This window comes from Taudactylus pleione, unplaced genomic scaffold (assembly GCF_031769625.1).
Source record: "Taudactylus pleione unplaced genomic scaffold, aTauple2 ptg000028l, whole genome shotgun sequence".
NCBI lineage: Eukaryota > Metazoa > Chordata > Amphibia > Anura > Myobatrachidae > Taudactylus > Taudactylus pleione.
The window spans coordinates 131,327-157,165 of record NW_028284430.1 but is presented as its reverse complement, the minus strand read 5'-3'; the positions used below and the strand labels follow the sequence as shown (position 1 = coordinate 157,165).

At 44.8% G+C, this 25,839-nt stretch overlaps 1 protein-coding gene across 4 annotated transcripts in view; it reads right to left on the bottom strand.

Moving 5' to 3' along the window:
* The window catches only part of ELF2 (E74 like ETS transcription factor 2), a 90,629-nt gene that overhangs the window by 2,310 nt on the left and 62,480 nt on the right, over nucleotides 1-25,839 (bottom strand). For 3 of the 4 annotated variants that reach the window (XM_088451826.1, XM_088451827.1, XM_088451828.1), the window contains exons 5-9: nucleotides 6,729-6,842; nucleotides 3,903-4,076; nucleotides 2,699-2,785; nucleotides 1,425-1,617; nucleotides 64-393 (exon numbers count right to left, since the gene is read on the bottom strand). In XM_088451826.1, the coding sequence (XP_088307952.1) occupies nucleotides 64-393; nucleotides 1,425-1,617; nucleotides 2,699-2,785; nucleotides 3,903-4,076; nucleotides 6,729-6,842 (898 nt within the window). Of the gene's footprint in view, nucleotides 1-63; nucleotides 394-1,424; nucleotides 1,618-2,698; nucleotides 2,786-3,902; nucleotides 4,077-6,728; nucleotides 6,843-17,277; nucleotides 17,505-25,839 lie in introns of those variants that run through there. The other variant, XM_088451829.1, reaches the window with a different exon arrangement.

Sequence of the window (25,839 nt, the reverse complement as noted above, 5' to 3'; positions counted from 1 at the left end):
CTGCTAAAACATCACAAAGATACAAGGTGGTTAGAACAAGTTTGATTTAACTCCAGTGCTAACCTCTGTGCTGGGGTGGGTGTGGTGCTGGTGGGCGAGTGAGGAGATGCCTCACCCACAGGAGAAGCCAAGCTGACCAATCTTGGCTTCCTGGGCGAGCTCTGTTGAGTGGGGTTTTTCTCCATTCGGGCTGGCATTGTCATTTTGATTAAACCCTCTGTGGGTATAGATACACGTTCCAGAGACTTCTCATCAGCAGGAGACACCAACTCTTCTGTGCAGGTTTCCCCTTTGTCATCTTCTATGACCACAATGTTTTTGGGCATCTCCTTGAACTGGTACACCAGCCGTTGTCCCTCCACTTTTGCTAAAATTCCCCTCTGATAGTAATATCTGCATCAAACAAACAAGAATAAATACATGTAATGTTCACGTAAAGGCCTACACTAGTGACATTATTCCAGTAAATTGAAGATACACAATATATTTGTAAAATACATACAGGAGATCCACAATGGTAGGAAAGTTAGTGGGGCTTTAGAATAAAACTCTTCACAGAAGTCTAGTGTTGTGGGTTCTAGAACTTTTTGCATGCTGGTCAGAACCACCTGCTGTGCAATAACTATGCCAAACTAGTTCAAGACTAGTGGATAGGGTAACAATGCCATGAAAAATGGCATCTAACAGGACTTTAAATTTTGGAGAGAATTGTTTCCCCGAGTGTTGCCTCATTCTCCTTATTGCTCTAAGGAAAATAAAACTCTTAAGTGCTTGTCATTTCGAGACATTGCTTAAATACGCAATACTGTATGCCATGTATTCAGTTACCACCGTGGTATTTGCACATTTCTCTTAATGCTGCAGGAGGAGTCTATATGAAGTAGACACCACCTGACAGCAATAGCGATCAGAGTGCATCGCCCGTAGACGCTGCATCGGATCACCATCGGTTGCAAAGGCAGCAGCGAGTCAGTCTGAGGAAGCTTCTACTTACTCAGGCTGGCAGTTTGCGTGGTCAGGAAATCTGGGGATCTGAGAAAAACTGAGGCGACATGTAGCTCAGGCACACCCCCCCCCCCCCATGATGCAGCATGTCAATCCTGCCGCAACTTGGGTTATCTGCGAGCAAGATTGCAGGACCCTTTCTGTACATGCACGGAAACAATCGGATTAGTATGTAAACCATCAGGTTTATGTACTTATCTGAATCAGACCCTAAGTTCATTAATAACTTACAGTACAGCACACACTGAAGTGCCACCACCCTTTAGATTAGGACTTGTGGTTGGCACGTAATGGACTGCCGCCTGACACCGCTACAGGTAACAGGAAAAGAGGATGTCTATAAGTGGATACCTCTTTTAAATGAACATTCCCTATTTGTGTACAGGTCTCCAGCTTTCACTGCACTGTTACATGGTTACCTCAAAGCTCGCCCCATAGTTTCGTAGTTCATATCTGGTTTGTTCTTGTGCTTCCCCCAAAGTTTTGAAACTGCTTTAGAGTCCACAAGCTTGAAGATGCCCTTCTCCCTTTGTGTCCACTTGATATATCTGGGACAAGTATTCTTATCCTGAAGCAAGTCTAACAGGAACTCCCACAGATAAGTTGTATTTCCTAAAGAAACAAAACAACCCTTGACATTATAATCATAGTGAATATTTATACATTTAGGTTCACTTTATAGGTAAAGAATGCTCAATTCCTTCCCACTAACATATTTGCAGACACTGGGGCTGATGTAGTCAGCAAAGTGGACGTAAATTACTGAAAACAAAGGTGACCATAAAATGATTTATTTCCACATGTGTGCATAGCTGTAGGTATCTCATCATCGGGGCGTACTGATGTCCTTCCTATCAGGTGTATATACAGCCAGCATGAGAGCATTTGTATGATCACACACTCACTAAAGCCTGCCTAAGAAAGAACGTCCTTTCCAACGTAAGGTTTATACAGGCAAAATGTGTTTGTTGTCCAAGCATGCAGAGTTCAATATACAATGCACAAATAGGTGTACGCTGCGCAAACAGAAGCCAGTGTCCAAACTTTCACTGTAACACTATATAATCAGTAGAAAGGGACGTATGGGCACAAGTTATTCTGCATAATAAAACCTCATCTCTATTTGCATTCATTAACACTTAATATGGGCAAGGACTGCTGTTATCATAAACACATTGCCTATCATAATCATTGAATGTCAACATGCGGCCCCTCCAGCTGCTGTGGAACTACATATCCCAGCATGTCACGCCACAGTTTTAGCATGCCCTAATATCAAAACTGTGGCAGGACATTCTGGGATGTGCAGTTCCACAGCAGCTGGGGGGCTGCATGTTGAATAACCCAGGTTTACAGTATCCCTGCAGGGATATGGAGTAACAGCTCCGTTATAGCATCACTAAAGTCTCAGTCTCCAATTGAGAGATCCTATATTACCCATCTTAAACCATCAGCAAAATTCCAATTACTCCCCAAGTGAAAATTAGAACTACTCCAAAAGTTGTATCCTTTCCATGGGACAGGAAAAAAGTTGCCACTTTGGGTTGTTCATTATTTACTAAACACAAACCCAGCAGTTCCCTCTGATATACATAATGGATTTAGCCAAAGGCTATTTTGGTATTCCAGAATCTGGTTTACGTACAATTAGTAATACTGCATGACGACACATTTATTAGGGATTTTCTTTTACCTTTGCCTTCCCTTGGTTTCTTCTTTATTCCCAAATCAGGGGAACCATTGGCAAATGTAGGTGGCTGCATCTTTGGTTTACGGCCAGCTGCACAAAAGGACACAAGCAGTCACAGGTGAGTCAGCACACGCACAATGACTGGATGCACCGGCACCTCATTTATTACAGCATGTACCAATGTAAGAAAACATGCAATTAATAATGATTTGCACGGATATCTTCCTTTTAAACTCCAACGACAAACCCTTCTGGGTCATGAGACAGATAGCACCGCTTACTGCCGATATCCTTTATTGACAATAAGATTTTTGAATAACTTAACACTCAATAAATAACGATGATGATGATGATGAAACAAGTAAAATCCATATATATGCATATAGTTGGAAACTATTATCTGGAATGCTTGACACACGAGGTAAGGGGTTTGCTGCCATTTGGAGCACCATGCCTAAAATATACTACATTACACTTAAAAATGACCAGTCTTTCCCCCACACCGCCCTTGGGATTCCCCTCCTCATTAAATGGTTTAGCAGTGCTCCCCGCTGTGACTGTAGGGAGAAAAATAAAAAATTTCTGGGAGGCCATGTCTGTGTGTGAAATTATTGCGAAAAAACAGCAATTCTTTATCTTTCTGGTTTGTGGAACTTTGTGGGTAATATAGCAGTAATCTTCTGTAGTGCAAATATGAATCAATCACTCCAGTTTACTTCACCAAGAAAGGAATAATAATAAAAAAAACAAACATCAACCACTGCAGTCTTGCCTATGTTAAGCTGCCCAACCACTAGGCGATTATACCTAGCGATGACCGTCGTTATCGCTCCATCGTCTGGTAATCGCCCGCAAATTGGGCAGTAAAAGGTTAAAAATGACCAGCGATGCGCGCGCTCGTCATTTTTAACATCAATCATCGCCCAAACATGACTGTCAACCTGACGACCGCCGTCAGGTTGCTATGTTCGGGGATGATTGATCTGCATACACTGAACATCTGAACGTTCAGTGTATGCACTTCACCCCGCGGGAGACGACGTCATCGTAATAGTGCCGTCGTCCCCCGCATCGTTAAATGGATGGGCAGCATTACACAGATCTGATCAGATTACTAGAGCTCGTGTCTTTTGCAGTTACCTGCGAAACACGTCCATTTCTATTACAAGTGCCAAGTGTTGTGAGACCGAAACCTCACAGAAATTACCTCTCTTTTTCTTCATTGGCTCTCCCAGTTCAAGAGATATTGGGATGGGAGAGATATCCATGGGCTCAGAGTCCTCCGTTGATACTTCCACCACAGTCTCTGTGATGACATCTGGCCTCATGGCAGCATGGATGAACTCCGGCGTGGACATGCATGGTGGTACATAAACTTCCACTGTAGATTCAAAACAAAACACAAAGGGGTTCATTAAATGGAGAGTTTTAGAACACTGAAAACCTTATACATTTCGTAATTAGTACTTTTAAGCATTAGTTATTGTGCAGCTGCAAGAGTGCAGCTAGGGGATAATGTTCCTTATTAAAAGGCAAGTACCAAATACCACCTCAGCTCCGGAACAGTAGTTGTGCTCCAGAATATAAGGTTTGCATAGTGGATGTGGGATTCTAAGCTATGTATTTCTGAGCATCAAGAATCATTGGTTCTTCATTTGAAATTAACAGAGATAGACCACAAAAAAGGAGCATGAAATGGACTTCCAGGGCAACTTACATAATATGGGATAACCACAAAGAGTTAAATATTCACTGCTACACTACTGTGGAAGAGCTGTCTGCTCCACAACTTCACACTCTGCGTCTGTCCTTCCTCCCCTGCACTGCTAGTGCAGCTCTCTTCATAGAACTTGGTAATGTACTACTGTTCCTGGCACCGGGCCACACTATAGCATTGACCTTCTTTGCTGGGTGCTCCTTCTCCGAGTCAATGGTGACTATTAACAAGCCATTATCCTCTACTGGCTCCAACTCTGAACCTGAGCTTTCCCCACTGCTGTTGTCAGACAGACAATACATTTCCTAAACCTGTAGTGAGATAGGGGTCACAGCCTTCCAGTCAGCTCCCTCCAACCTGTATATACACACAGTTTCAGACATACTGTGCAACACAGGCTTGGGAACTGAAACTATCAGTCCTAGTCATGGGACTGCCACAGTTCTGTTATTTAGAGAGGGATGGAGAGTATAAAAATAAAACTCAAAAAGTGACATCCCTTATTAGTTAGCATAAGCCTTATTATTTTACATTAATAAGCATTTTAGGATCAGGGGGACTTTAAACCATCACAATAAATATCTCCAATAGAAGGAGATATGGGCAAGTTTACACGCATACTAATCAAGCTAGTTAGGATACGATGTGGTTCTATTATTAATACAGCTAGATAAAACTTGAACGGATGTAATGTAAAAGGCTTTGGGTAAAGGCACACAGAAACCAGAGTTCCAGTATGCTAAGATGTAGCAGCTGTTCTCACATGCCCACCCTCCCATCTGTGTGCAGTCTTTGAAGTATTATAAATTATCAGCAACATGCAGAGTACACAAACTAATGGAGAACATTAATAAACACTGTGACGGCACAAGCACCATCTCCACCTGTGGCCAAAAGTTACAGATCTTTCACATGAGGCCACAATTCAAATCTTGTCTGAAAAAATGAAACCATGAATCAAGATAAACAACTGGGCGAGCACTTTTATGAAATCCCCTTTATGGGGAGGCAGGGAAATGAGGGGGAGCTCATTATGTCATTTCAGTATAATACAGGGACCTCTGGGAGCAACAGCAGTGGTAGTGCCTGCCTTGTGTGATAGGCACCAAGCACAATTTGCTATTGCACTGAAACAGGGATAGCAGTAATTTTATCATTTACTACAAGCAGTACATAAAAACACAAACACAATTTTAACTGGAAAAAGTCTACAAGACGATCCACAACTGGTTTACGGCTATGTTGCAGAAACACATTGGGCTCGATTCTATTCTGCGCGATGTGAATAGCTCTGGGAGTCAGCTCCCGGAGCTATTCAATACACCGCGCAGCTAACCCCGACTAAGGATTTCTTCTCGCACCCCTCCGGGGATGAGAGCAGAAATCCGGCAAAAGTCCCAGCGCGAGGCTGTTTTCTGCCCTTAGTGCCGGCATCGTGCTGGGAAGTTAGGTCGGGGAATGCCCGTTCTCGCGCCTTAAACGTGTTTAGTCGCGAGAACAGGCATTCTCCGACTAAACACCGCGCACAATTGAATAGCTCCGGGAGATCGCAGTCCTTGGAAGTAGAGAGGGGGAGTTTTGCATACAAGGCCTTCACCACTGTATACGTTTTCAGGACGTAATCATAATAACTAGAGTGTATATTACCGTAATAAATAAGTAGCATAAGAAGCTTATTCAAACTACTCCAAAGAAAATGATTGCGCGCACCTATCAGTTGTGTGAAGGCAATATTATATGACAGATAAGTAGGGTAGGTACTTTGTAACACTTGGGTGTAGGTACCCTACAGGTATCATTACAAGTTTTTTTTTTTTTTGTATCTGCCCATTGTCCCTTAATACATAGTTAGGAACAGAAACTCCATAAGCTGTGTATGAGTGAAAATAGGGTTAATTACCCATCTCTATACTGATCAAGACTCCCCATCACACACATCTCAGGATGTAAAACATTGCCTCTAAAAGCTCAGAATCAGAAGAGATAGATTGTTTGTACATGCACAAGTAACCCTAATCCTCAGCTTTGTATTGCAGCTTAGTCATTAGTAATTGCTGTTGTCCAGTTTACTGCATAAGGGAAATATCAGCAAGACTTCACATGCAATTACTACTGTAACCTAACTGTATAATAATTATTCACAATACCACACTCTGCTTCTATGGCCCACATGAGAAAGATTTTGAGATTAAACATCAACTTTTTTAATGGAAAGCAATACCTACAAGATAGTGAAGAATCAAGTCACAGGTACATCACAATAGGAAAAAGCTGAAAATTCCTGATCGCTGCTGATGACAAACAGTAACAACGTACCTGGACTCCTGGAGTCCCGCAGGATGGTGGGAGACTCCATGTGTAGCAGAGCCTCTGCTGCCTCAATGGTCTTGTCTGTGCAGTGAACATTGCTACCATGGACAGATGCCTCAACTGGAAGAGAAGAAAGCCATGAGAGATAGTCACCCCAAATTAACGAGTTATTGATAATCAAACTTGTTTCATGACCAGACATATAAGAGGATTTTGTAACAAGAGCAGCAAAAATTAGCTACATTTATTAATAGAGAGGCAAATGTTTCTGCATATAAAGTGGTCTTTGCACATCTGAACTATACTATGTCACTGTGTAGCACAAGTTTCTTTTTCATATACAAGATATTATTCTTAAAATACAGGAAGAATAGTACATGAAGGCACTGCTATTATTCCCAGAACACCTAATGAGATTTAGTCATCATCTGGAGCTTTCCCAGTTGTGGTGTGGAATAATGCACTCAGTGCTGCAATGATGAGTTATACTTTACATCACACTGGCCAGCAATTTCCTTTTACCAAGGTAACCTTTAAATAAAATATTCAGCTGTGCTACTATATCTGATGACAGCTACTTGATTCGCCTCTATTTCAGGACTGAACATGTCATTTATAAAAAAAAAAAAAAAATAAAAGTTACATATTTAACATATTTATTTTAAGCTACAACAGAATAGGTAACTGTTGTGCAAGATACAAAGCCCATAAAGATATGGCTTTGTCATCATAGCCGTCTGCACAGCCCAAGTGATTTAAAAAGGATCATATGCACAGCATAGACACCACAGATAGGGGCATGCGAGGACAATATTGGAGGGTAAACAGACATGCCTAGTTATGATGTACAAAGCATATCTCTACTTATTTACTCACTACGTGCATTCTACAACTTTGCACAAATCATACAGAAACTAATATATATATATATATATATATATATATTTTCTGAAGGGCAATAACTAATATATATGGTAAAATGGTGTAAGTATGTTCACGTGTGGTTTTCACAATGCTTGGTCTGAATGTTTTTTTTTGTAGATCATAGCTATATACATGTATCTGTTCACATCAGCATATTAAGTGTAGAAAACAATAAAAAAAGAACTGGTAATGTGTAACAAGCCTTTATGGGGGAGTGAATGTGTTTCATTTAAAACAAATCTCTGCATTGACACTTTGAATATCTTGCTGAAAGCTAGTGTTCTATTTCTGACGGAGTAACAATGAGGCAGAACACACAGAAAGCAGCCATCATCCTTGAGAAGAATTGGGGAGAACTTTCTGCCAAGTGTTAGAAAGTAATAAAGCCACAGCAGCACCTGCTGCTCCCCATCCTCTCCCCCATGCAAGGTGCCATCTCAAATTGCTGTTGCCATTTATGGCAATGTGCTCACAGCTGAGCCATCCGCAGTTAGCAGCCAGCACTGCCTGAGCCTATCTTTAGGTGACCCTTTCCCATGCCTCCTGCACAGGAGAATTTAAAAGCAGGAGGCTTACCAGACCACAGTAACACAACAGGGCATATCTGAGAAACTGTACACGACAAGTTACACACACGTTTCGTACATGAAGGGAGAAGAACCATTGACAACAGAAACCCTTTTGTATTTGCTAACTACATAGAGAGTAAAGGAAGTAGAATAGGACTAGTCTCACCTTTACTAGCTTTGCCAAAGTTACTGACCTTGACACAGTGGTAAACAGTCAGCACACACCAAAGATAGGGGCGACTACCAAGGCTAATTTCTACATGGAACCTACACATTGTCCAACACACACCAAAGATAGGGGCGACTACCAAGGCTAATTTCTACATGGAACCTACACATTGTCCAACACACACCAAAGATAGGGGTGACTACCAAAGCTAATTTCTACATGGAACCTACACATTGTCCAACACACACCAAAGATAGGGGTGACTACCAAGGCTAACCTCTACATGGAACCTACACATTGTCCAACACACACCAAAGATAGGGGTGACTACCAAGGCTAACCTCTACATGGAACCTACACATTGTCCAACACACACCAAAGATAGGGGCGACTACCAAGGCTAATTTCTACATGGAACCTACACATTGTCCAACACACACCAAAGATAGGGGTGACTACCAAAGCTAATTTCTACATGGAACCTACACATTGTCCAACACACACCAAAGATAGGGGTGACTACCAAGGCTAACCTCTACATGGAACCTACACATTGTCCAACACATACCAAAGATAGGGGTGACTACCAAGGCTAACCTCTACATGGAACCTACACATTGTCCAACACACACCAAAGATAGGGGTGACTACCAAGGCTAACCTCTACATGGAACCTACACATTGTCCAACACACACCAAAGATAGGGGTGACTACCAAGGCTAACCTCTACATGGAACCTACACATTGTCCAACACACACCAAAGATAGGGGTGACTACCAAGGCTAACCTCTACATGGAACCTACACATTGTCCAACACACAAAGGCAACAATTCTGCATTTCACACTCTGCCTATTTCCAAAATGACAAATTATAGGAAGCAGTGTCACTGTAGATATTTACACAAGCGCTTTCCTGGTGTAATTGTGTAAATACATTTCATATGAACATAAGCCAAACTATTAATAAAATGACAAGGAAAAAAAAAAATTAAAAAAAGGTTGGCAGAAATAAAAAGTTGACAAGTTCAACGTGAATTGAAAAGCACCAGGAAGAAGCTCCCGAAGCTATTCAATTCTGCATACTGTTGTTAGGTCAGGAAATCCCCGTTCTCCCAAACCTCACACCTTAAACAGGGTGTTTATTCGCGACAACAGCATTCTGTGACTAAACTCCCCAGCGCGATGCTAAGGGCAGAAAACAGCATCGCGCCTGTACTTTTGTCGGATTTCTGCTCACATCCCAGGAGGGATGCGAGAAGAAATCCTTAGTCAGGCTTAGCAGTGTGCTTAATCGAATAGCTCCGGGAGCTCATTCCCAGCTCTATTCAATTCGCGTTGAATTGAATCGAGCCCAATGCACCAACTAAAACGAAATAATTCTGCTATAATCTTAAATATACCATGATTAAAAATTGGGATATTAAGAAAATGTAAAAGCCTCTTACACTCCATATACACAAACCCTCAAACACAAACTATCCTGTGTTCAATTTCATACCTGTTTACATAAGGTATCTTAGGATAGTGTTCATTCTAGCACCCTGCACCTGTCACAACCTGTGCAGATCCTCTTTCCTGACTAGGGTGTCACTGTCTGCTCTGATGCTTTTAGCACACTGAGCTGATGAAACAAAGGTCTGAGATACAGACCAGTGTGTGCTAGAAGCACCAGAGCAGAGAGCAACACCCCAGACAGGAAAGAGGAACTGCACAGGTTGTGACAGGTGCAGGGTGCTAGAATGAAGTCTATTAGGATACTCGCTGACAGGTTGTTTAAGTAATAAGCACTTCCTCAGTCCGTTCTGATCAGTAAAAGAGAAATGGGCTAGCTAAGGCCTGGAGAAAGATTATTCCATTACTGCCAGATGTGGCACATTAGGGAGTGAAGGGAATACACTTAATTAACTTATCCTAAACACACAAGCAAATAAACCATGAATTTTTAAAAAATCTGACTTATCCTGCTTCCACTGCAAAAAGATACCAGATGGAAACATTTGAAAACTAAAGAACGTTATCTGTAATTTAATACAAACTACTGGATTACGCAACCTGGGTACATTTCAATAAACAGCTAATGCTAACAATGGGGCTCTATACAAACAACGGATTACAATTAAAGGGCTCGAATCTATTCTGTGCGAAGTGATTAGTGCCGGGAATCAGCTCCCGGAGCTATTCAATACGCGGTGTAAGCTGCTAATCCCGACTAAGGATTTCTTCTTGCACACCTCCGGGGATGAGAGCAGAAATCAGACAAAAGTCCAGGCACGAGGCTGTTTTTCTGCGATTCACGCCTGGAAAAGTTAGGTCGGGGAATGCCCGTTCTCGCGCCTTAAACAGGGTGTTTAGTCGCAAGAACGGGCATTCTCCGACTAAACAGCGAGCAGAATAGAATAGCTCCGGGAGCTATCTCCCGGCGCTATTTACATCGCAGGCAATTGAATCGAGCCCTAAGTGTGAAATCATTGATTTTGTAAGAATAAAACAACTGTTAAATATAAAATTTCTCTTAAACTCTTGTAAATTTTAAACACACAACACAAAGAAATCATTGTCTTCTTGTAAACTGCAAACACATTAATGACTTTAATGCAACATTTATATCATAACTCTGTAATAGTCAAAAGTAGAGTAGGATTTTGCCATTAATAAAATGATAATCTGATAAAACTTTCACTACGAGCTTGGGGGGAATGAAAGGGTTATACTAGCAACTGGATGGGAGTACTGCATTTGTAGACAGATCACACGTCCAATAGGACAATAAGTAGTTAAGGCCTCTACAAAGAGCAGCCACATTTGGAAGGCCTCCAAGAATAAGTAAAGCCTGCTCTTGGTAATAAGTCACTAGTGGGTGTTTCTTTTGATAACATTATGCAAAATCCAAACTGGAGAGAATGAGGTGTCATGAATATTTTTATTAAAATGATAGCACGCAGCATCACTGCATTTATTTAAACTCCAGTTAGATACATACATACACAAGCAAGGGGACGGGGAATTACCTAAGTGCTAAGTACACAACTTTATATCCTATGCAAGTTATCTAAACATAACTAGAGGATTCCCTCTCTCAGCCAATCATGCAGCTTATGGTATACACTTATTTTGTGTGCGTACACACTTCACTTTTTGTCTGATATTTTACCACAGAATCTGATGAAAATTAAACTGCACATAAAACCTTATCTTCAGATGCAGGCTGCTTTTCTGATAAAACATGATCAACTATGCGTAAGCACACACTCTTACGATATCTTATGAACGGGTCGGGATTTAAAAGAACAGCCTGAGGACTGTATAGGTATGTACCAAGCTTTAGTCCACACATCTGCATTTATATCTGCCACCGCTGTGTTAAAACACAAAATAATTGAGCTCTGTGGAATAATTGACAGACTATGCACACAGGAGCCCAATACCCCTTTTACACCGGAGCTAAAACCCGGGTTTTTGAAGGGTTAACCCGGGCAGCTCCCTGGTGTAAAAGGGCAGAGGGTTGGATCGCCGGGTCGAGTGACCTGGCAATCCAACCCAGGTAACTAGCAGGGTTTAACACGGGCGTAGCCCGTGAAACCCTGCTATGGGAACAGCGCACTCCGGGTCACAAAGACCTGGAGTGCGCTGCTAGCCGGCCGATTGGTCCGGCTTCAGTGGCGCTTGGAGATGACGTCATCTCCAAGCGTCCACTTTCACTCCGTAAAAGCCGGGTCTATGCAGACCCGACTGCGGTGTGAGCGGCGCTGACTCGGGAATATCCCGAGTCAGCGCCGGCAAAATTCCGGGTCTGATCCGGATAGGAACTTTGTTCCAACTCCGGGTCAGACCCGGAATTTAGGTGGAAAAGGGGTATTAGAGAGAGAGCACTGGGATAGGATATAGTAAAATATACAGTATGTCCCTCAGTAAAGAACATCCTGCACATGGTTAATCCACTGCACAATAGATCTGTGAGCTGGGTGGTCACTGTATGCGAGTGTCCATTTCTTACAATTGGAAATAAGGCAAGATAAACAAAACTATATGGGCATTGTCTGAGTTATGAAAACAGGAATTATTAAAGTACACCTAGGTTATTATTCCAAATGGTTTCCCAGAAGGATATCCTCAAAACAATCTATTGGTGGTAAAGAGGATAAGAAAGACCATTAAGATTTGTCATTTCAAAGAGCATCTACATAAAGGTCTTACAGGCCACTTGAAGCCATTAGGATGACCAGATCTTTTCTCCTTAGGACAGATAGAGGAATTGACAGTTTATTTCTGGAAACAAGCAATGAGGTGATAATCCTCAAAATGATTAGTGACAGCGCTATTCTGACATTGCTTCAGTGTGTGGCTTAGACGCAAGTGTCATGTTTTATTAGTTGTTATTTTAAGGCAAATCTTTAGAATGCATTAGGATAAGCATTATGACCACCAGCAGAGAGTAAAATGAGCTTGTTTGCATGGTTTAGACATTTACTATAAATGATAGCACATTTTCTAACTGCCGTTGATGAGGACAAACCAGAAACCTGTCTCTTCGGTATGGAGCTACAGTGAATGTCCTTGTATGAAGTAACACATGATCTCATGTATGAAATTACTAGTATAAAAGTTATTCCATTTAGTTTTGTTTTGTTTAAGTGGACCATTTCATTACAAAAATAAAAAGGTGTTTTTCCCATTCTTATATTTAGATGACTAATTACAAATGAAGCACTGAAACTTTTATAACTTGAACCTGTGGCAATTGTAGGCAATTAAGCCTATGGCATGCATTACATTTATTACTGACAAAGGTTATGAGTTACTACAATGAAAGGATTGATTTAACATTGTACTGATCAAGGTAGAAAACGGAGGGTTGAATTATATACTGTAACCAATTGACAGGAGCAGGAAAGAATAGTATTCGTGGCAAAACCACTTTGAAGTTATCCAAACACAAAAAGCAATTTGTACAGACAATTTAAGTGCTTTAGGAACGGTTTATTTTTTATCATCATCATGAAAAATATAGGTCTCGATTCAATTCAACGCAAATTGAATAGAGCCGGGGAGGTTAGCCTGGAGTTATTCACTTTAGTGCGCTGTTAACCCCAACTAATCTTGTCACATCCCTCCTGGTGTGCGAGTAGAAATCTGACTAAAGTACAGGCGCGATGCTGTTTTCTGCCCTTAGCGCGGCGGAAACAGCATTGCGCCGGGCAGTTTGGTCAGAGAATGTCCGTTCTCGCGACTAAACATCCTGTTTAAGGCGCGAGGGGTGGGAGAATGGGCATTCTCCGACCTAGCAGCGCGCTGATTGAATAGCTCTGGGAGCTCTCTCCCAGCGATATTTAATTTGCGTTCAATTGAATCGAGCCCATAGATTCAAGCATTTTCAGAGTTCATTGCTCCGATTGCAGATGTGACATGACAATAGGGGGAATTCAATTCAGTGCAATGTTGCATAGCAACGGGAGGCAGCTCCCCGAAGCTATTCAATACACGCGCTGTTTGGGAGGGCTAAGGATTTCTTCTCGCACCCCCCTGGAGATTCGAAGAGAAATCCGACCGGGCTCGCAGCTGTTTTTCTGCATAGCGCGGCGCTAACAGCCACGTGCCAAGCACTTTGGTCAGAAAATGCCGGTTACCGCACCTTAACCTTGTTAAGGCGCGATAACCGTCATTTTCAGACCACACAGCGCACTGTATTGAATAGCTCCGGCGCTATTCAATTTGCGTTGAATTCCCCCCAATGTGAGTACTGGCTATATTGTGAAAACATCATAAATGACAGAATTATTACGTTTAATACTCTGAAGAACGTTAGTTCCCATACTAAATACATTTACTAGTCAATCCATAGGAAATCACATTCTTTGAAATGTGAAACTGGGTGTCAAAGTGAGAGGAAAGACTTACAGCTTAGGAGCCGATTCAATTGTTTTATCGCAACCTCTCTCTCGTCTAAAGTGATGGGAGATCAGGGGTGCAATATTCAATTGTTTTCGGGCGCCCATGCATGTCGCGCCAAAATTGCCAGGTTTAGCTGCATAAAATGGCTAAACCAATCTAAAGTCCTGCTTTGGGTGCCCAAATTATAACACATTTCTGGTCGCCTGCCCGAGGGGCTGCTGCAGAAGGTATGCTCTCATGGCTGTGCGCGCCCAAACAAACCAACAATTGAATTGCTATATCGGGCGCCCGGCACCATCAGCCACAGGCAAAAACAACTGAATACTCCTCTTAATGTTAAAATACACATGTACATTGAACTTTGCATAGTTATAGAAGTTTTCACACATCATCCTCCTATGCCTGCCACACACAAGAGAGTGTGCAGTGCATACTTCTGTCACTTTCACTGAGAACCCAAGAACTTTTAATTGCAAATTCTGATTGGTAAATTGACAGGATCTAGTAAAAAGGTCAACGATGACGTCAAGTTATACTGACATTGCTAAAATGACGACATTCTCGGAATGCTTAGACTTAGGCACTAGAGGGAGGGTTAGGGATTAGGGTTGAAATACTCTCCAGAACGCCAGAGGTCTGACCTGAAAGTCACAGTCACACAACCGCCGGGACCCGGAAGACACCAATGCGGCCATCAGGAGCAGGTAAGTCACCAATGGACTGCCAGGAAAGATATGCTGACATTCTATCACTGTCTACAAGATGAATGTCAACATCAACACTATGACCATGTCAACATTCTCGTGTCGACATTAAGAAGGTCAACATATTATACCACACCCATGTAAACCACTATAAAAGCATACACCGAAACAACCAAGACATTCCAGATATACATTATACAAGCACATGACATTGACACCTATTAATAGAACAGAGCAATGACTTCTTAAAAGGGATTGGACATACGAAGTGGATTATAACGCAGTAATTAAATGAACAGTAAACATTCACTGACCAATTAAATTATTAGAATGCTCACATTTTAATAACCGATATGTTACCACCACCTGTATTTTGTAGTTGCTATATTTTATATTAATTGTTTTGGGGCATCCGTAGCTCCCATCTAATGTGACAGGAGCCATTTAATTATTTGTGCTGCTGGGCGTGATTCCCATTACTTATCGCTGATTTCTGTAGGGCTTTTGGGAGTCTTAACCGCATGCTGCTTTAACTGTCTCTGGACAGGATTAGGCGATTTACGCTGCTAATCTCCTGCAGTTTGGACGCGACATCCAAAATAGTGATGGGTGCCCATAAACAATTGAATTACTCCCGCCACTTTAGACGGAAACTGCAGCAACCGAATTTGAACGCAATAAACAAATATTTAAAATAAGAATTTTCACAAAGAAAAAACTATGGGTAAGATGTAGCAAACCATCTAAGGAGTGGATAAATGGACATGTGTAGAAGTTGCTCATAGCAATGAATCAGAATTGATCAAGTACACTATAAAAATACCGAAGCTGATTGGTCGAAATGGGCAATATATTCACTCTTGATAGCTGGATAAATCTACCCCCATGTCCAAAAAACAACTCTTGAACAGTAGACCATTGGGTGTTTTTAAAACAATGCACTTATAAAGTGCAAATGGATGTTCATAAATATGACATGAACCTGCAAAATGTGTTGCTGTATGTGCATGTTCAGTAAATAGTCAGGGTTGGCAAGGACCCCGTGTGCATGTGCATCGATAGTCCTTGCCAGCTATCCATTACAAGACTTTGTCAACAATGCGACCAAAACTTCCTAGTTCCCCAAGTCTATCCAGATAAACAACCTAAATACCACGTGTCAGACAGAATGGCAGAAGACCTGGAGCTGTCAGTCAGTACAGGTGCGTGATAATAGGACACAGCCAGCACAGATAAGTAATAAGACACAGCAGCAGCTGCAGGGGTCAGAAGCTGGCGGTAGCTGCACACCGGCCTCGCGTGTCTGCCAGGCTGCAGTGTCCCAGGTGCCGATGCCCCGCCCCTCACTTCCGTGTTTACATCTCTCCTCTTCCCTCCAATTCCATCCGCATTGTGAGCTCATAGCCCGCTGCCAATAACAGCGGTCCTGAGCGCCCATTGGCCTGCAGCCCAGCCTCTTCGCCGCACGTTCATTGGTTGGCGCTGAGATTTCGAACCGTCCCCGGGAGCAGATTGGCTGGAGGCAGCTGCCCATCAACCGCCTGCTCCGGCCCGTCTGATCTCTGCACTTCCGCTATGAACGGTTTTATTCCCCCCCCCCTTCGTAATAATGTTACATAAAGCTGTATGTAATATATATATATATATATATATATATATATATATATATAATGCACGGTAACACCTCACCCAAACATAGCGGTGTACACAGCAACGTATGGCCCGACCACTAACACCCGTATCGGAGCGCACACATCCCCACACCAAGGCCGAATAGTCACACTCACAGCCGAGCTGCAGCGGTAGCGCCGCACGTACCACCCCGGGTGCCCTCACACGCCTCTCACGCCCGCAGCCGGCCAGTAACCGGGAGGGGGGGTGTGAGCCCCGCGTAGCGGCTGCTGACGTGTGCGGGGGCCTGTGAGCAGCAGCACCGGGACACTGAGTGCGGAGCCCGCAGCAAGCACCCATGTGTGTGTGTGTGAGAGAGAGAGAAGAGCAGCGCGCAGGCAGACAGCGTGGCAGCACACACACAGCACAGACACTTCCTGGTTCCCGGGTCACCGCTTCTGCCTGCACAGCGCCGGCCTACACACCTCCTCCTCCTGCCCGCCCAGCCACGGTGATATCACCCCCTAACTCCCCTCCATCCCGAGTCCCTGCATCCACAGCGTGCGCAGCCCACCCCCTTCCCTGCTCAGCCAGTGTCCTGCACACAGGCCGGGGGCGGCGGTGCATGCTGCTGCCTCGGCCTCCCTCCCCTCCTAGCAAGCATGCATGCCCGGACATCACTTTACCGGCTCTGATGAGCAGATCGAGCTGGTTGGTCGGTCCCTCATGCAGCGACGTCGCCATGTTTATCCCGAAGCTGGTGCCTCACATAGAGCAGCATAGAGGAGGAGGAGGAAGCGGGGACACAGACACACACACACTGCGTGTGTACAGGGGGGAGGAGCTCCGCTGCCACTCAGATCCCTCCGCCAGAGCCTACAGGAAGCGCAGAGATGCTACACGCTGCCCACACCGGGGCGCACACACACAGATCCCTCCGCGGCAGGGGGAACGCAACACACACAGCGGCGCTGGCGAGTCTCACTGATGAGTGTGTGTACGTACACACACACAGCTCAGCTCCTGCTCCATTGTGCGTGCACACACAGCATAGTTATATATATATATATATATATATATACACACACACACACACACACACCTGCTGCTGCGGTGTATACGGTGGAGCAGAAGTTCTGATCACTAATATGTATGTACTACACCGTACACACACGTACCACTAACCAAAGTGCCTACAACAGGACACCGGCATAACTAGTGTAATATATGTGTAGAGTAGTACAGGTCATATTATTCACCTTGTCCATTTATCAATATCTCATCCCTTACGAAGACTTATCTTTAATTGCATTACACACAGACGGAGAGCACCTATCTGCCACATTGCCATGCATTCAGCAGCATGTTAGAATGACAGCTGCAGAGTGACCTGGGAGTGATCATCGTGGAAATTTTAACAGAACAGAGAGCAGGAAGAAAAAAAAAAAGATTTTTGATCAAGGCAATTTCAATAACAAGCGCTTATGGAGGGAGGGAAGTAATGGTGTAACCGTAATAGACTGACACTGGGGTCTAATCACTAATGCTGGGTACACTAGACGTTATGTACCCAGCCCAACATCAGCGGCGTTGGATCCCGGCGTCTGCAAGTGCATACACACTTGCCAAGGCGGGGGGCCATTTGGCAGCATGGCCCTCACTAACAACATCCCATGTCTGCCCTGCATCTAGGGCCAATGTAGGATGTTACTGCCGACCCGCAGGAGCGCCCATCTTCAGTAACATAGTCTAGTGTGTACCCACTATGTGCCCAATATGTCGATCCGATCCTCCAGACAATCGGCTCAGTCAACAGTAAAGCATCCTGAGATTATGTATGGGGTTGCTTCTCAGCCAAGGGAGTGGGAACACTCACAATTTTGCCTAAGAACACAGCCATGAATAAAGAATGCTACCAAAACATCCTCCAAGAGCAACTTCTCCCAACCATCCAAGAACAATTGGTGACTAACAATGCCTATTCCAGCATGATGGAGCACCTTGCCATAAGGCAAAAGTGATAAATAAGTGGCTCAGGGAACAAAACATTGAAATTATGGGTCCATGGGCAGGAAACTCCCCAGACCTTAATCCCATTGAGAACTTGAACTTGAAAAAGAAGGGTCAACACTGCAACTATTGACTCTTTGCATAAACTTAATGTAATTGTCAATAAAAGCTTTTGACACTTATGAAATGCGTGTAATTTTACTTCAGTATACCATAGTAACCTCTGACAAAAGGTCTAAAAACACTGAAGCAGCAAACTGAAAACCAATACTTGTGTCCAGGGGCGTATCTATAATGGGTGCACACCGCACACCTTGCACCCATATTATTTAAAACTTACCTCTCAGAGGTCCCGCGTTGGGTCTCTCAGCGCTGCTCAAAATGCCAGAAAATGGCGGGCCCATGGCCATTTTGCGCATGTGCTGTGAGGAAATCGCTGGGAAAATGGCGGCCGCGCCATTTCCCCAACGATCTGCGCAGTAGACTCTGGGCACACTCTAGTGCCCAGAGTCTACTGATTCTGCGGTAGCCGGCCGCCGGGCTGAGAGGAGGAGGCCTGTGACGGGGATGCACACGGGCCCCCACCTCTCTAAAGACACCCCTGCTCGAGTCATTCTTAAAACTTTTGGCCATGGCTGCACACTTCCATTCTACCTATAGCCGGTGTTCCATAAAAATATATAATCTATCTACATACGGTGTAAACAAAATTAATGTTCCTAATAGAGAACACAGGAATTCATACAACAGCAATAAAAATCAAATAATAGCCTGAGTACTAATGCCGCAAAATGCTTAAAACCTTGTGCTATTAAGATAGTAGTCTGTAAATTACTATTTTCCACCAGATAATAGTTGTGTGAAAATTATTACACAGTGATTCTAAAACAGGTGGGGAACCTTTTTTCTGCCGAGGGGCCATTTTGATATATATATATATATAACATTCTTCGCAGGCCCGATGCAGGCTACGCCCCCTCCATGTGACATCACATGGGGGTGGGGCCACAATCGCTGGTGATTACTGCAATTCCTGGAGCATCCTGAGGATGTACCGGGGAGCTGTAAGGGCAGCGGTGTGACCATCTGAAGTGTCCTAAGGATGCTCCAGGTGGCACTGCTGCATTGATTCTGTCCGCAGGGTGCCATTCTCTTTTTTTGCTGAGGCCATTTTGATATACATAACATTATTTGTGGACCCAATGCAGGCTTCGCCGCCTCCATGTGATGTCACATGGGGACAAGGCCACAATTGCCAGTGTTTACCGCAATGCCTGGAGCATCCTGAGGCTGTTCCTTGGAGCTGTAAGGTTAGTGGTGTGACTGTCTGAAGCGTCCTAAGGATGCTCCAGGTGGCACTGCTGCATTGATTGTCCGCAGGGTGCCATTGTAGGCACACTGCTATCCAGATGAGGCTAGCAGAAAAAAGCTCAGAGGGCCAGACCAAATGATTCTGCGGGCCTTATATGGCCCCTGGGTCTGAGGTTCCCCATACCTGTTCTAGAATATTAATTCTAATGTACATTTATTTTACTTAAAAGTATGAAATATATAATAAGGACATTACATTATAGGAGGAATCTATTATAAGGGGTTGGGTACAGGATCACAATGGTCAAAATACCGGCAGATTTTTGTACGTATTATAACCCTAACTCTCCCCCAAACTGACCCCTCACGCAGCCTAACCCTCCCCCTAACCTTAATACCTCTGCAATCTGTTGGGATTCTGACAGTCGGGATGCCGCTGTCAATATTGTAATCGTCAGGATGCTGACTACATCCCATAACAAGAATATATCAATGCTGTTTTCAAACAGACTTAGTCCATTTATATTCTTATTGAAGTATCATTGAATATACATGTATTATTGTTTTTTTTCAATATACTACTATTGGTAGGGATTTATTTGCACTTCCATCTTTTGGCAACATAATGCTGCTAGGTATACAGAGATACACTTATACCCCTTATAGATCCGAGAGCTGTGAAATTGCCGGGTCTATCAACCCGGCAATTTCCCGGGTCTTGTTTGCATTCACACTTAACTAAATCCCAGGTCGATGTATTTTCACTTGCAAATACCTGGGATTTAGATGAAAATGGGATTTTGGTACCTACCAGTAAATCCTTTTCTCTGATTCCACAGGGCACACTGGAGGTGCTTATGCTGGGGGTATAGAGGCATGGATAGCTGGAGCCGGCACTTTAAATAATTTAGAAGCTCCTCCCCCTCTATGCCCCACCAGCCCTCAGTTTAGAAAATTAAGGCCGAGAGGAGATGGAGAACATGCGGAGTAAGAAAAGGAGAGAAGAACACACAATAACTGTATCATACAACATACGGAACAAGCCGAACAGGCAGGCTAAGAGCGTAGAGGTGGGCGTCCAGTGTGCCCTGTGGAATCAGAGAAAAGGATTTACCGGTAGGTACCAAAATCCCATTTTCTCTTTCATCCACTAGGGGACACTGGAGGTGCTTATGCTGGGGACGTCCCAAAGTTTTCCCCACGGGCGGGAGCGCTCTGCGGTGCCTGCTGAACAAGGCGGCCAAAACGGGATGCCGACATAGCAAACGTATCAAATTTGTAAAACCTGACAAACGTGTGAACTGAAGACCAAGTGACCGCATGGCACAACTGTGATGTGGAGGCTCCTCTACCAGCCGCCCATGACGCACCCACAGAACGTGTGGAATGAGCCGAAATAGACGAAGGAGGCCGACGGTCAGCACTAACATAAGCCTGATGAATAGTCAGCCGGATCCAACGCTCCAAAGTCTGCTTAGACGCTGGCCAACCCTTGCGAACAGCATCAGAGAGGACAAAAAGAGACTCAGACTTACGAAGGGACGCTGTCCTGGCAACATAGATCCGGAGAACCCTAACCACATCCAAGGTAGAAGAACCACCAGAGTCCTCCAACAGCGGTACCACAATAGGCTGATTAATATGAAAAGCCGACACTACCTTGGGAAGGAAGGTGGCTACCGTCCAGAGTTCCGCCCTATCAGTATGAAACACAAGGTAAGGTGACTTATAGGACAAAGCACCCAATTCCGAAACCCTACGAGCCGAAGCGAGAGCCAAGAGGAGGACCGTCTTCCAACCCAGGTACTGAAGATCAACCTCCTCCAAAAGGTTCAAACATGGACGACTGAAGAAACAGAAACACCAAGTTTAGGTCCCAGGGAGCTATTGGAGGTACAAAAGGAGGCTGCACCTCAGGAATGAGGGCCAATTTCCTTTGAAAGAAAATGGAAAGAGCAGAAACCTGCACATTTAAGGTTCCCAGACGAAGGCCAGAATCCAGACCCGTCTGAAGGAAAAGCAAAAACCGGGACAAACGAGAAGTCCTAGACGGAAGAGTCTTAGGATATCGGTTTCAAGAGCCACCCCGTTAAACTCAGCTGCGCTAAGTTGAGGTGTATGAAAGGGCCCTGCTGTAGAAGATCCGGGCGCAGAGGGAGGGGCCACGGATCGTCCGACAATAGGGATCGAAGGTCCGAGAACCAACTTCTCCGAGGCCAGTTCGGAGCCGCGAGAATTACCGAGGCTCTCTTGTTTTATCCTTTTTAAAAGACGAGGAAGAAGCGGAATCGGAGGAAAAAGGTAAACGAAGTCGTAGATCCACAGACTTATCAGAGCGTCTACTGCTTCCGCCTGCGGATCTCGAGTTCTTGACACGTATACTGGGAGCTGACGATTCAATCGTGATGCCATGAGGTCCACCTGAGGACATCCCCATCGACGAATCAGCGCGTTGAGCATGTCTGGATGAAGCTGCCATTCCCCGGGATGGATATCCTGTCGACTTAGGTGATCTGCTTCCCAGTTGTCCACACCCGGAATGAATACCACCGACAGGATTACTGACTGGTTCCCGGCCCACCAGGGGATCTGAGTTACTTCTCGCATAGCCATGCGACTCAGAGTCCCTCCTTGGCAGTTGATGTAAGCGACAGCCGTCGCGTTGTTGGACGGAACTCTTACCGGACGAGCCTTTAAAAACTCTGTTGCCTCTATCAGAGCATTGTAAATCGCTCTGAGTTCCAATACGTTTATGGGCCACCTCTGTTCTAGAGTGGACCATCGACCTTGAAAATGATAATCGAGAACTACTGCTCGCCATCCTCGAAGGCTGGCATCCGTTGTTACGATGATCCAGTCCTACACTCCAAATCTTTTGCCGGCTAACAGATTGTTGGATTGTGTCCACCAAAGAAGGGCTACTCTGGTAACCAGGCTCAGACGGATCTGTCGATGTAGAAGCAGATGAGACCCTGACCCCTGTGTTAGCAGGTCCAGCTGAAACCCCCTGGAGTGGAACCGGCCGAACTGTAGCGCCTTGAAAGAAGCTACCATCTTCCCCAAGAGACGCAGACAAAGAAGCATTGACACCTCTTTGGTCTGAGGACCAGTTGAACCAATAACCGGATATCCCTGACCTTGTCTGTTGGAAGAAAAATCCTCTCTGATTTCGTATCCAATATCATGCCCAGAAACAGAAGTTTCTGGGACGGATTTAGATTCGACTTCTTGAAGTTGCTTATCAAACCATGTTGGATTAGAGTGTGATATGTCAGTAAGGCATGATCTAATAGAAGAGACACACCGATGGAGCCTTGATTAACAGGTCGTCCAAATAAGGGATTATGGACCTCATTCAGAGGCGGTCACACGGACCGATTGGACGTAGCGAGAAATGTTTTTTTTCAACTGCGCATGCGCACACATGGCAGTGCGCGTGCGCAAGCTTGTCTTTCCGACCGCAATCCTCTTGCTCGCTAGTCACTACGAGGTCGTAGCCGTGATTGACATTTCGTGGCGTTTGTGGGTGGTTACAGGGTAAGGTGCTTGTGAACGGGGGTGTGGTGGCGCGAACGCAGGCATGGTTGACCTTAAAAAGGGCATTTTAAGGGCGTGCATATATTACTGAGCGAGTAATCACACACGTCATCTCGTTGCAATAACGATGCTACTGCTCGCAGTGCTAAAGGTAGCCCAGGGTCTACCTTAAGCATTGCGAGTGCAGGCGATGGTTTCGGCCTCAACCGATGTCTGTAGGCAATTAACAATGTAACAGGTGTTAATCGTGCTGACATAGGTTGCCGCCTGCGACCGACTCTGAATTAGCCCGTAGAGATAGGAGGTGTGCTTTCATTGTTGTGGGTGTTTCCACGCTTACGATGTGCGTTGCGATTGAGCGCTCGTTTTGCATATTTTCGATCACTTTGGGTGCGACCGATCACTCCCGACCGGCCACCTCTGAATGAGGTCCTATGTTCACTCCTGATGCCCGAAGGAGAGCAATCATGACTGACATGAGTTTGGTGAATATGAGGGTAGCCGAGAATAACCCGAACAGCAATGTCCGAAACAGATAATGATCTTTCAATATGGTAAAACGCAGAAAGGTCTGGTGTTGTTTCCAAATGGGGACATGGAGATAGGCATCCTTGATATCCAGGGATAATAGGAACTCCCCTGGTTCCAAGCTCACTATGACTGACTGCAGAGACTCAATTTTGAAACGATACATCTTCAGATAGAGGTTCAAGGGCTTGAGGTTTAAGATGGGCCTGACCGAGTCATCCGGCTTGGGTACAACAAACAGGTTTCAGTAAAACCCCATACCGCTTTGATGTTCCGGAACTAGCACAGACGATACCACTAGAGACTGGATAGCCTCCTGTAGAACCCTGGCCTTGTCTGCAGGTGTTGGCAGACTTGTAGTGAAGAACCGAGGTGGAGGGGGGACTTCTATTCGGTACCCCAGGAAAATTAGTCTGCGGATCCACGGGTCTGTAGAGCTCTGGTTCCAAACTTGTTGAAAGTTTTGCAGATGGACTCCCACTACAGGAGGTCCCAGGTGGGACGGAAGACCGTCATGCCACCTGTTTTTCCGCTGGTTTAGGCTCTGGTCTACGTGCAACCGTGCGAGGACGACCTCTACCTCTGCCACCTAAAGGTTGCGTGGGAGCGCCTCTGGCTCTACCACGAAAGGAATGTGGTGCACGAAGGTCCATTGTAAGATCTTCTGGGGTCGGAGCAGTTGACGGGAGGGAGGAAGACTTACCCCCCCGTGGCCTGGGATTTCCATTTGTCTAATTCCGGGCCAAAGAGCATATCACCAGTGAATGATAAACCCTCCACCGCACGCTTAGATTCTGCGTCCGCATGCCAAACGTGCAACCAGAGGGCTCTGCGCCCCGAAATAGCAGAAGCGGATATGTGAGCACTAATTTGACTGATATCCTTTGAAGCTTCGCCCAAGTAAACTGCAGACTCACAGATGTGTTCTGCAAGTAGACGTAACTCTGCTCTGGAGGTACCAGAGTCCAAACCGGTAATCAACTGGGCAGCCCAGCAAACCACAGCCTTGTCAACACACGCGGTAACAAGGGTGGGTCTAAGTTGAGCACCCGCTGCAGTATAAATAGATTTTAGCGTTGTCTCCAACTTACGGTCCGACGGTTCTTTTAGTACTGTAGCTCCGGGTACTGGGAGTGCTGTTTTCTTAGAGAGACGGGAGACGGACGCATCTACTGGAGGGGGTGTTTCCCACTTTTCCATCATGGATGATGGAAAAGGGTAGCTAGATGGAAACCGGCGGAATTTGGAACCGTTTATTCGGTTGTTTCCAGGCCACCGAGAGCTGCTGTTGAAGTTGCTGTGAGAACGGAAAAACCACTGAGCTCTTTGGCTGTTCATGAAATAATTCACACTCCTGGGATGCAGGAATCACATCCTCAGGTAACTTCAGGGTTTTTCTGACCGCCAAAATTAGAGATTCCATCCAGGGAGAGGTGGACTAACTCCTGAGGGGTATCATCCTGTAACGCTTCCTCCAATTCTCCTTCTTCAGTATCCTCCGTAGTGAGGAATTCTTCATCCGACTCCTCCGACTAGAGAACAGTCGCCAGAGTACGCTTTTGTGTCGGTCTTTGGTAGGAAGTGGATGGTGCAGGTTGAGACTTACGTGCCTCAGCTAACTCTGACGTTAAATCCGTCATTACTCCTACCATGTCAGCGGCCCATGGAGGAGCAGGTGTGGCCGTAATAGCCATAGGTGGATCTATTGCTATACAAGCATCACATAATGTGGACCCAGTGGCATGCGGCTTAGATAGTTTGTTGTTACACTTAGAACAGACAAGCATCTTTTGAGCCACTTTTGTTCTGTTTGACATGGATACACCAGTCACCCAGGAGGGACACAGTAGAAACAGAAGTGA